Raw genomic sequence first — 12,649 nt, 5'->3', positions numbered from 1 at the left:
CATCCCAAAGCCCTCCTCATAGCACCACTGCCTGAGTCATCTGTTGAGCATCATAATCCTGTCACACATTTGCTGCCCTTCTCTAGGCACAGGCAAAATCCCACTGAAGATCACCTGAGCCTCCATTTCCTTAAGCGTCTTCCCCAACCTGGCATAGTCGCCCTATGGAAACCACTTCAAGCCAGGGGGTGCGGCGGGCCTAGCACCCCTCGTTCTGGCACCCCTAGCACCCCTATTGAACCCAGCACACCACCAACCACCTGCAAACCCAGACAGCAGCCAGGGTTGTGACCTTTTCCTCAGCTCAATTCATAAAAAAAGAAAATGAGCTATTTAAAAAAAATGAAGATGAGAGATGTCAAGGCTGAATCCCCACTCTGTCACTCCCAGTGCAGGAAGTGGAGGCCCGCAAGGATTTTAAAAATTAATATTGGCCACTCCAGGCTGGTATTAAACTCCCAAGGTTACAGCTTCTCTCTGACCTTGGGTTGGTAAACGCTGCCACCACCCAAATGCAAAAAAAAAAAAAAAACCACCCTTTGAACCCAGGAAGCAGCACTTGGGAATTCCTCCTTTTTATTATAATTATATTATATATAATTATAATATAATATGACCTGAAATCTTTAAAATCGTGATTTGAGGATGTCAGTAACTCAGCCCGAGGTTCTGGGTCTATTACAGGAGTGGGTGGGTGAGGTTCTGTGGCCTGCATTGTGCAGGAGGTCAGACTACATGATCATGATGGTCCCTTCTGGCCTTAAAGTCTGTGAGTTGAAGGCAGAGGAGCACAACCCTTCCCCTCCTTGTCTAGGCTGGCTCTTTGCACACCGGCTGCTGGAGATGTGGTAAACAGTGAAGTGACAACGTTTGCAGATTATACAAAATTACTCAAGAGAGTTAAATCCAAAGCTCCCTGCAAAGAGTTACAAAGAGATCTCACAAAATGGGCTGAAATTCACAGATGAAAATCAGTATTGATAAATGCAAAGTAATGACATTGGAAAGTATAATCCTAACTACATACAAAATGATGGAGTTTGTATTAGCTGTTACCACTCAAGAAAGAGATCTTGGAGTCATTGTGAATAGTTCTCTGAAAACATCCACTTAATGTGCAGATGCACTCAAAAAAGTGAACAATGTTAGGAACAACTAAGAAAGGGATAGGTAATAAGACAGAAAATATTATAATGCCACTATATAAATCACTGGTACGCCCACATCTTGAATACTGCGTGCAGTTCTGGTCATCCCAGCTCAAAAAATATATTAGATTGGAAAAAGTACAGAAAAGGACAACAAAAATGATTAAGGGTATAGAACAGCTTTCATATGAGGAGAGATTAAAAAAACTGGGTCTGTTCAGTTTAGAAAAGAGACGAGTAAGGGGGCATATGATAGAATTCTATAAAAGTGGTTTAGAGACAGTGATTAGGGAAGTGTTATTTACCCTTTCCCAAAACACAGGAACCAGGGGTTACCAGGTAAATGATTAGACAGCAGGTTTAACCCAAACAAAAGGAAGTACTTCTTCGAACAATACAGAGTCAACCTGTGGAACTTGTTGCCATGGGATGTTGTGAAGGCCAAAAATATAACTGGGATCACAAAAGAGCTAGATAAGCTCCTGGAGGACAGGTCCATCCGTGGCCAAGGTAGTCAGGGATTCAACCCCGTGCTCTGGGAGTCCCTAAACCTCTGACTGACAGAAGCTGGGACTGGACGGGGATGGGTCACTGGATACTTAACCTGTTCTGTTCATTCCCACTAAACCCCTGTTGGAAGACAGGACACTGGACTAGCTGGCCCACTGGTCTGGTTGTTCCTATGTTCTTAAGCCCCAGATCACCCACTGACACTTCTCTACAGAGCCCCCCCAGCCTTCAAGCAGGACCAGGAGCCCCTCACACTTAAGACGATAGCTCGTCATCTTAACACAGTCTCCAGCACCCCGCAGTCAGGACTGCCTGATGTGAGCCTGTGCGTAATGACAACGGGTTCCAACTGGCTCAGGCCAGATCCTCTGAAAGGTGCAGTTCACCACTGCTAGGGGCTGTAACAACTTGTATTCTCTGTGGATTGACCCACAGGGGACTTTAACTAACATCGCCAGTGGGTTACACAGCTAGTTGCAAAGAACCAAATCTAGTTCAACACGTCCTTGACTCTGATTTACTGTCAGCAGGAAGGAAGATCTCTGCACCTCTCCTCATTTTCTAATCTCTCCGGCTTGCCCTTTCATGAGGTGAGCAGAGTTACATTATTATTATTATTATGGGTGATGTTACAATAGAACTGAAGGCCCTGTTGAGCTCGACGGTGCAGAGACACATGGCAAAAGGCCTGAAGGGCTAAATAAATAAGACCAGGGCCGGCTCCAGGCACCAGGCACCCAAGCACATGCTTGGGGTGGCACCTGGTAAGGGGCGGCAGGGGGAGCGCGGCGCGGCATTCCGGGTGGGGGGCACTCCAGCGGCGCAGCCCGGCGCTCGGCAGGGGGGGCGGCGGTTCTGGCGGCACTCGGCGGGCTCCGGCGGCGCGGAGCTCGGCGGGTGTGAGGGTAGCACGGGGCTCGGCGCTCGGGGGAGAGTTCTGGCGGCACGGAGCTCGGCGGGTGGGGGGGCAGCACAGGGCTCGGCGCTCGGGGGGGTGTCCGGCGGCGCGGAGCTCGGCGGGGGGGCAGCACAGGGCTCGGCGCTCGTTGGGGGGGCGGCGCTCAGCGGGGGGGGCGGTGCGGGAGGGCGGTGCTCTGGGTGGGGGTTTCCGGTGGCGCTCGGCGGGGGGGCGGCGCGGAGTTCGGCTGGTGGGGCGGCGGCGCAGCCCGGCGGTGGGCCTCGGGGGGCAGCACCTTTTTTTGCTGCTTGGGGCAGCAAAAAAGCTAGAGCCGGCCCTGGATAAGACAAAGGGTAGAAGGAAGGAAGTATCATTCATCTTGGAGTAGTGTCCCTGTGCATGCTTCACTGCAGGTGTATTCGTGTCCCCTACGCCTCTGATCAGAGATTTTAGGAGCCGTGTCCGTTCAGCCCCCACAGACGCTGTCCCTGTCTCGTGCCCTGCAGTAGGGCTATAGAGCGTTGCACGGACAAACTGCCCTCAGCTCCTTCTCAACCGCCTTGACCTGAGACGGAGCCTCAGCAGCCTCCGATTTGAGAATACCTCATCTGTATTTTATTTTCTGTTTCGAGTTATTAGTGTTCATTCATTGCGTTTCAGTCAGTTAGTGTTAATACTCCCCTTCTGCTTCCTTTAAAAAAAAGAAAGAACAATAAAATAACCCCCCCTCTTTATTTTGTTATAAGACTAGCGAACTCCCTGTCCTTAGTTCTTTCTTGTCTCCTCCCTCTGGGGAAGTGAAACCTGGACAAGGTACGCCTGGCTCTTCCAGATTTAAGTGTTGCTTCTCCTGCCGAGAAGCAATTCCAGGCAGTGATGTACATTCCCACTGCATTCGCTGTCCTGGAGAGTCACACATGCCTTAAAAGTGTACTTTCTGCCTGACATTAAAATCAAGGGCTAGGAATAATCTTGAACTAAAACTATGACTACTAATGATGGAAAGTTCACTCGGATCAGCCTCTGACCCTGGCCCTGGGACCCCCAGGGCCGGCTTTAGGCCAATTCTACCAATTCCCCCGAATCGGGCCCCGTGCTTAAGAGGGCCCCGCGCCCAGTGGCAGGGTCGCCCAGAGTGGGGGGCAAGTGGCAGAGAATCCTTTCCCTGGCTAGAGGCACCTTTTTAATTTTTACTCACCCGGCGGCGCTCCAGGTCTTTGGCAGCGGGTCCTTCACTCGCTCCGGGTCTTTGGTGGCGGGTCCTTCAGTACCGCCGAAGACCTGGAGCGAGTGAAGGACCCGCCGCCAAAGACTAGGAGCGCGGCCCGGTGAGTACAAGCCCCACGTGTTTTTTTTAACGTGGGTTTTTTTTTTTTTTAAGTCATCCCTGTCGGGGCCCCGTCGAAACTGTTGGAATCGGGCCCCGCACTTCCTAAAGCCGGCCCTGGGGACCCCCCCGATACAACAGTCCCCAAAGTGGCCGAATCCATCTACTTCCTCGGCTCAACACTCTATGGCAGCTTTGAAGAGGAAACTTTTGGATTCCTCTCAAAAAGCCACAAAAAAGCAGGCTACACGTCATTGGGTAGAGAATCTACCCCAAAGACATGATCCCCAACAAGATCAACCACCTTGGTACTGACTGATCTACAACTGGATACCCACGAGATGACTGGCTCCTCGGGTACTGATACCACCAGTAAGCCTAAAAACCCAAAGGGCACAGGCTATGGGAGTTCGGTACCATGGGGGGAAAGGGATGATAGAGAGAGTAACAGCTCCTCTAGCTCATCTCCGATAGAGTGCTCTAGACCCTCGATACCGAATACTTCAGCTCTGCAGAAGACCAGAACAACACCACTGGCCATTTATCAGAGTGCAAAAGACTCCCACTACTGTTGCCCTTAGGAAAAGGCAATTTCTTACTGCTTCTCTGTCTGGATCTCCTGATCCATGGGAGAAGAACTTTCAGGAACAGGCAGTGAGATTAGACAAAGGGATTACTCCAGTGACTAACATCTCTTCATCCTCTCCTGATGAAGCTGTTATGCCTCCCCCACCAACTTTGGCAAATGACTTCAAACCATTTCAAGACTTCATCAAGAGAGAAGTGGATTCTCTACAAATTCCACTGGAAGAAGTCAAGCTGTTGCAACACAAGCTGCTTGACATCCTACACACTTCATCATCAGCCTGTATTGCACTCACTATTAACGAGACATTGACAGACCCAGCAAAGACTATGTGGCATAGTACATCCCACATGCAAGAGAGCGGATAAAAATATTATGACAGGTTTCAGAGTAGCAGCCGTGTTAGTCTGTATCCGCAAAAAGAACAGGAGTACTTGTGGCACCTTAGAGACTAACACATTTATTAGAGCATAAGCTTTCGTGGACTACAGCCCACTTCTTTGGATGGTATGCATCCGAAGAAGTGGGCTGTAGTCCACGAAAGCTTATGCTCTAATAAATTTGTTAGTCTCTAAGGTGCCACAAGTACTCCTGTTCTTTTTAAAAATATTATGTTCCCGCTAAAGATTTTTTATTTCCCACCCATTCCCAAACTCCCTTGTCATCGATGCTGTAAATGAACGTGGCACACAGCACCGTGCTAAATCAACACCCAATGACAAGAACTTAAAACAACTTGAAAATCATATTCTTAGGTGACCCCACTTCTTCGGGCTGTAATCCACGAAAGCTTATGCTCTAATAAATTTGTTAGTCTCTAAGGTGCCACAAGTACTCCTGTTCTTTGTTCTTTTTTCCACATACTAAAAGACTCTAGAGCCACTTTGCATTCACTGAGAATTTATGCACCGGCACAAAAAAGAAGATATAATAAATCACAGATGACACAGAGATCCCGGCCTGATCAATTTTCTCCCCCCCAGAGGCATCATGAACCCCAACAGAAAACACAATGACTACAAAAGCGAAGATCAACTGCTCCACAATCATCAACATCACAGCCATCTGCATCTATGCATGAATTTTGATGTGTTATTTGAGGCCCCGAGTTACCACCCCCATTTTAATTTGCTGCAAAAACCCAAACATCACCACTACTTTGGCAATGGCCTTACTCTTTTTAATCAAAACTGGGATAAAGTGGGTTTTGGAGATCATCTCCACAGGATATTTGATCCATTTTACCGCCCTCACTCCTGCCTACCCCTCCCCCCGACCCTCCTCAGGAACCCTTCTCATGAGTAGCTTTTACATCAGGAAACAAGCTATCATCTGAACCAAGGTGCTATAGTTCCTACTCAACACAGAGGGAAGGGCTTCAACTCCAAGTACTTCCAGATAAAATAAAATAAATTAAAAAATAAAAATACTGATACTGAAAAACAATAGTGATTGGAGACACATTCTGGATCTAAGATCACTGGACAGATTTGTAAAGCTACAGCGCTTCAAGAAGGTTACTTTGGCAGCAATAATCCCATCTCTGGACCATGGAAACTGGTTCTCGACCCTTGGCCTACAAGATGCTTACTTCCATATCGCGATCCACAGAAGGTTTCTAGTATTCACTCTGGGACAAGACCACTTTCATTGTCTGCACCCAGAGTGTTCTCAAAGGTCCTTTCTATGGTTGTGGTGCTCCTTCGTAAACAAAGAGTGATAATATTCCTGTATCTAGATGATTGCCTGCTCAAGGCATGCTCCTTTGATGATGCTTTGACTCCCCCACAAAAGACTATGGACCTATTCCTCCAACTGGCTCTATAAGTAGACATCCAAAAGACCATATTAACTCCAGTATAACGTCTGGAATTCATAGAGGCCTACCTAGATGGAGCAGAGGCCAAAGCCTTCCTCCCGTTATGCAGGTTCAACACCTTAGATAACTTGATCTCTAAAGGACAGGCCAACCCTCAGACCTGGGTCAGAAATGGTCTTCAACTACTGGGACGCTTGGTGGCAGGCACCTTTGTAATAAATCATGTGAGACTCCACATGTACTGCCTTCAGTGGTGGTTCAGTACAGGATACGTACCAAGCACACACAGCTTAAACAAACTTCTATTGATGCCCTCAACATTCAAAAACTCCCTTGACTTGTGGAAAGAGTCTCACAACGTCTGCTCAGGAGTGCCCTTCACTCAACCACCCCCAGTGTTAATAATGACAACAGACGCATACCTATTGGGATGGGGAGCCCAACTGGACACCCATGCTATTCAAAGGCAAATGGTTCCCCTTCGAATCCACATTGTATATCTACTTACTGGAACTCAGAGCAGTCAGGAAAGCTTGTTCACATGTCTTACCACTGATCGGGGCAAGCATATAAAGATTATAGGCAACATTGCATGTATGTTTTACATAAATCACTAGAGAAGAGCAAGCTCACCTTCCCTTTGTACCAAGGCAGTGAAACTCTGGAACTGGTGCACTCACCACCACATAGAATGGCTTTCGTATGAGGAGAGATTAATAAGACTGAGACTTTTCAGCTTGGGAAAGATACGACTAAGGGCGGATATGATAGAGGTCTATAAAATCATGAGTGGTGTGGAGAAAGTAAATAAGGAAGTGTTATTTACTCCTTCTCATAACACAAGAACAAGGGGCCACCAAATGAAATTAACAGGCAGCAGGTTTAAAACAAACACAAGAAAGTATTTTTTCATGCAAGGCACTGTCAACCTGTGGAACTCCTTGCCAGAGGGTGTTGTGAAGGCCAATATTATAACGGGGTTCAAAAGGGAGCTAGATAGATTCATGGAGGATAGGTCCATCAATGACTATTAGCCAGGAGGGGCAGGAATGGTGTCCCTAGCCTCTGTTTGCCAGAAGCTGGGATTGGGTGACAGGGGATGGATCACTTGATGATAACCTGTCTGTTCATTCCCTTTGGGACACCTGCCATTGGCCACTGTCAGAGGACAGGCTACTGGGCTGGATGGACTTTTGGTCTGAACCATTGTGGCTGCACCCCATGTGCCATGCCGCCCTCTGAGGCCCCGCCCCTGCCCCTTCTCCCTGTGCTCATGCCACCTCTTCTCCCCAAACCCCTGACTTCGCAACAACCCTTCCCCCAAACCCAGCATTGTCCCTCCTTCCCCGCAAGACCCCGCCTGCTGCTCACGCCTCTCCCCCTTCCCGTCACTTGATCTTACAGCTGGCAAAAAGTGGGGGGAGGGCCTGACCCCTTGATCCCCCCTGTTCCGGCACCACTGCATCCGCTGCTATATTTTATTCCAGTGTCTGATGCTCAGTACTCGACTCGACTCTGAAAGCCCACCCCTCCATTCAGGGCACTGCTGCAGCGTCGCCGAGAGTGGAGCACCCATAGAGACCCACTGAAAGAAGAAGAAAGGGTTACTCACCTTGTGCCGTAACTGTGGTTCTTTGAGATGTGTCCCCCTGTGGGTGCTCCACCACTTGCCCTCCTTCCCCTCTGTTTTGGAGCTCTTACCTATGAGCTCTGTGTAGAGAAGGAACTGGGGGCAGTTTGTCTGCACAGCGCTGTAGTGACCTAATGCATGGGAGGGGGAGAGCGTATGTGTGGGCCGAACAGAAACGGCTGCCTAAAATCTCCGATGAGAGGCGCAGGGGTGTGAATACACAGAGAGTGGAGCAACACACGTCTCGAAGCACTGCAGTTACTGTACAAGGTGAGTAACCGTTTCTTATCCCATTTTCCACTCAGGGAACTGAGGCCCAGAGCGATCAGGGCCCCAGTTCAGCTAGATACAGGTGTAACTTTAAGTGTGTGAATAATCCCATTATTATAAGTCAGACTCTCGCTGTCAGGCATTTTTTCCAGCCCTCAAATCATTTTCGTGGCTCTTTTCTGCATCCTTTCCAGTGTTTCAACGTCTTTTTTCAAATGAGGTCAGCCAGTTGTTCAGGCAGCCCCACAGCCAGCTGCACCGGCTGCCAGCCACAGCTGGAGTGGCCCAGGGCAGCTGGCCCCCGGGACCATCTGAGCAGCAGCCGGTGGGGCTGGCCCAGAGACTGCCTGAGCAGTGGTCCCTCGGGCGGCCACAGCAGCTGCTGCTCAAAGGCCCCCTGGCAGCTGGTGCCACTGGCCCTGCCCCCTCTCCAGCAGGGCCCCCCCTAAGATTTACTTAGGGGTACTTCTCGTATAAGTCCTGAACTGGTCACAAGCGGTGAATTTTATTGTTTATTGCCCGTGACCTGTCCACAACTTTCTCTAAAAATACCCATGACTAAATCGTAGCCTTGGGCATGGTACAGGGGTGATTGAGTGAGGGTCTAAGGTCTGTGATGTACTGGAGGTCAGACTATGACCCTTCCGGCCTTAAACTCTATGAAGCTATGCTTTTCTGCAAAATAGCAGCTCTTTGCTCGTATTAGAAGAGACCATCACCCACTGGAATCTCACCTCTCTCAATCTCTTCTTTCTTTAGACGATCTGCAATCTAATCTGGAGAAAGAGAGAGGTAAGTTCCTGGGACAAGTTCACCAAACTAACAGTAGGAAATGAATAACCTCGTTAATGCGACAGCATGAAACCTCACCTCTTTCTTCCTTTTCTCTTCCAGAGATTCTGCGCTCTGAGCTGGAGAACGAGAGAGGTAAATGTCTGGGCTCTCAGGAGGCTTGAATGATTTTCTCTCACTGTACATAGTCAGACAGACTTTGGCCTCTGTCTCTGCACTGTCTGTTAGGAGAGGCTCTGGGAACCAAACGGCCGGGGAGCTCTGACTAATCATGGAGCGGGGTAACTGCTCCATAGATAAAGTTGCTGCTCAGTTTCCATCGTAAGCCTGATTTTAGCCCTTCCTCTAAACTGCACACACAGGGGAGTGTCCATATCCCAAACTGGTGGGTCTGCCTGTGCCAATGTACCTTTTTGCTACTGAATTTGAAGGAATGGCGGGGTGGGGAGATCCTGATGCCCTGGAAAAAGAGGCTCAGCAGAGTCCTAAAGTCTCCAAGGACTCTCTGATTCTTTGAGGCACAAAGTCAATGAGAAGGAGCCAGCTAATGTTGCTGATCCCTGAGTTGAGATCCAGCATCCAGAGCCAAGGTTTAGCACATTAAACCCTCACTTCCACGTTATCAGGGCCTAGCCCCTCCCCAAGCTTCTAGGCACATGGGGAGTGTGGACACTACACCACAGGTGAGCCCAGCTAGAGCAGGGCATGGGAACCCAGCGAGGGTCAGATGTCAAGAAGGGGGGTGTGATCCATGGAGAGATCTATGAGGATGGAGCTCAGGCCAGGCGACCTGGGCAGAAAGAAGCCAGCAGAGAGCACAGTGGAGGGGGCAAAGTGGTCCTTTAAAGGCACATTCCCTAACCCAGGAGCTGTTGTAGAACTGACTGCACACCCATGTCTCTCTGTTTGCAGGGAAATCCCTGGCTGAACTTGGTAAGTGCCATGTGTCCCCTTCCCACCACCCCATATAACACTGTGTCCTACGCTAGCAGTCCGTGCTCCGGGAAGTGCTCACCTCTTGGTGTGTTTGATTTCAGGCTGGAGTAAAGTCAGAAAAAATGCAGGTAAGTGAAGCTGGTATTTTAATGTCAGACCCCCTGCACCACTCTGCTGCCCAGCAGATGCACACATGCCAGAAGTCACAGGGAAAGCAGTATGGTCAATGAAAATGCCAGATTCGTCACAATGCTCACACTTAACTATGGAGTCACAAGCGCTCCAGTGTAACTGCGATAACTCAGAGTGCTCCTAAGGCCGGGAACTTACCTGCTGTCACTTCAGGGGGGTAGGCGCTTACAGGAGTTTGTAATTGTGGGTCAGAGTTGGGGTTTTGCTGGACACTTGTGGTGAATTCTCATGTGTTGTGTTGTTGTTAATTGACTTCATGAACTAGAAGGGATCTAGGAAACTGTGTAAATTACCTTAACTGGCTGCGGGTAATTGTCTTAATGCTTTTTGGACTCTGGTGAAATCTCTGTTTTTACGGAGTTGTCAATCAGTAGCCCTTTGGCCAATTCAGTTCAAATTTGGTAGAAAAATTCTACCTCAGACCCAGACCAAATCTACCAAATTTGAGTGTGATATGACTCTGTGGGTGTTAGAATAGAGGGCTCCCAGCTCAGGCGTAGATTGGAGACTCAGTTGCGGTCTTAGCTGTGGAGACGTGGTAGCGGCCCCACAGCACAGATTTTGTGGTAGGTGACCACTGAGTTCTTGTAATGGTTGAAATGACGTCCGTGTGTGTAACACCTGAGCTCTCTCCTCACTGGGGCCTCTGTAGAGGTTACAGACAGGCCCAATGGGAACTAGAGGCATCTCCAGCTCTTTCAGGGGAGCTATTTGCCTCTAGTGCCTGGGAGGAGAGCTGCAGTGACAGGCAGAGAAGCAGATTCCCGGGCCATAGAGGCTGGAAATCAGAGCGTGTCCTAGCCAAGACAGAGCTCGGGGGAGGATGGGAAACAGCCCCGATGGGCTGGGCTCTGCCCCTGATGCTCTGCCCCATCTCTGCAGTGAACGTGATTCTGGATCCGGATACGGCTCATCCCAGCCTCGTGGTCTCTGAGAATGGGCGATCTGTGAAATGGAGGGGCCTGCAGCAGGACGTGACTGACAACCCCGAGAGATTTGACAGTGAAACCTGCGTGCTGGGCTTGGAAGGGTTCACCTCGGGGAGACACTCCTGGGAGGTAGAGATCGGGGGTGGGAGGGCCTGGGCTCTGGGGGTGGCCGGAGAGTCTGTCAGGAGGAAGGGCTGTATCAGATTTGCTCCTGAGGAGAGGATCTGGGCCATGGATCAGTGTGGGAGCCATTACCGGGCTTGCACTTCCCTCCTGCCCCTGACTTGGAGCCCCGGGAAGATCGGGGTGTATCTGGAATATGAGCAGGGCCTAGTGTCATTTTATCAGCCTGGTACTGAGCCCCCGATCTTCAATTTCACCTCCTCATTCACTGGGCAGCTCCACCCTTTCTTCTGGGTCTACTCCCCAATCACACTGTGTTCCTGAGATATGGCATGTGGGGGGGGGGGGGGGCATAGCATCTCTCACTGGTCAGACTTTTTTTGTTCTGTTTTTCTGAAATGGACTAATTATTCATTTTTTAAATATTTTCCATTTTTTTATTCTTCTCAAAGCTTGGAATTTTCCAAAATTAATATTTTCAGTTTTGAAAATCCTTCGATTTGACTAAGCTGAGGGCTCAAAATTAGCAAAGCAGAAGAAATCCTGAGTGATGTGTTGTGTAAGACGCTACATATACTAGAACAGAACTCAATACACAATACATCATAGGACCCCTCCCCCCAAATAAAAGGTTTAGTTGAAAATTTTGTAATAATGCAAAAAAAAAAAAAAATCTCAAGAAAATCCAAATGTTTTCACACACAAAATCTCTTTTTGTAAATTGGCCAAATTTCCTCAAGATATTTTTGAATGAAAACCTTTGTTCAGCTCTGATTAACACCTGTAATTGCATATAATCAATGAATATTTCCTGATTCTTAGTCCTGTAATTTATGAACTGACCACCATTGATGAATGGAAGGAGTAAGAACATGTGTCAAACCCTGTCCTAAAACATCACATTGTCCAAACTGGATAAAAGGCTCCAAGAAAGCCGATTCCTAACCAGTAACCATGTTCTGTGACATTATTGGTGAAAGAAACGGAGTCAGAGGAATGGCGGGAGCTCGGTTCTCTGGATGAGTGTTGATCATGCGGTTCACATTCCTAAACCCGGAATGACAGGTATGTCCTACACCAGCTAAATTTAGAGTTTTAGGCCAGAAGGGACCATGAGATCATCCAGTCCAGACCTCCTCTATATCACAGGCCACCAACACACCCAGCACCCTCACATCAAACCCAGCACCAAAAATTAAACCAAACTATTGCAGCCCACAGGAGACTAGACTATCACGTGCCACAGCCACGGAGCCTCACCCAGCCTGAGCGGAACAAAGCATGGGGGCAAAAACTAGATCAGTCTCGTAATACTTCCCCAGTCTCATAATACTGCTCTTGAGGGGGTGCTAGCCTCCGCCTCCGCCACCCCCACCCACCCCGGTTCCAGTGTCTCTGGTGTCTAAACAGGATTTCCTTAAATCACAACAGCCACTTCTCCCATCTCCTGCTGCAGGATGAAAGGAAAACAGTGCTTCCTTACGTTAGC

The 12,649-nt window shown here is 48.9% G+C and overlaps 1 protein-coding gene across 1 annotated transcript; it reads left to right on the top strand.

Moving 5' to 3' along the window:
• The first annotated feature begins 7,052 nt into the window (after positions 1-7,052).
• LOC135976528 (butyrophilin subfamily 1 member A1-like) lies at positions 7,053-11,484 on the top strand. Its single transcript, XM_065572645.1, has 6 exons — positions 7,053-7,091; positions 8,875-8,980; positions 9,083-9,115; positions 9,893-9,913; positions 10,018-10,044; positions 10,991-11,484. Exons 1-6 carry the CDS (start codon positions 7,053-7,055, stop codon positions 11,482-11,484), a joined length of 720 nt encoding a protein of 239 aa, XP_065428717.1.
• The last annotated feature ends 1,165 nt before the right edge of the window (positions 11,485-12,649 follow it).

This window comes from Chrysemys picta, chromosome 18 (assembly GCF_011386835.1).
Source record: "Chrysemys picta bellii isolate R12L10 chromosome 18, ASM1138683v2, whole genome shotgun sequence".
NCBI classification, from domain to species: domain Eukaryota; kingdom Metazoa; phylum Chordata; order Testudines; family Emydidae; genus Chrysemys; species Chrysemys picta.
The sequence above is the reverse complement of the archived record's forward strand: the minus strand, read 5'-3'. Positions and strand labels throughout refer to the sequence as shown.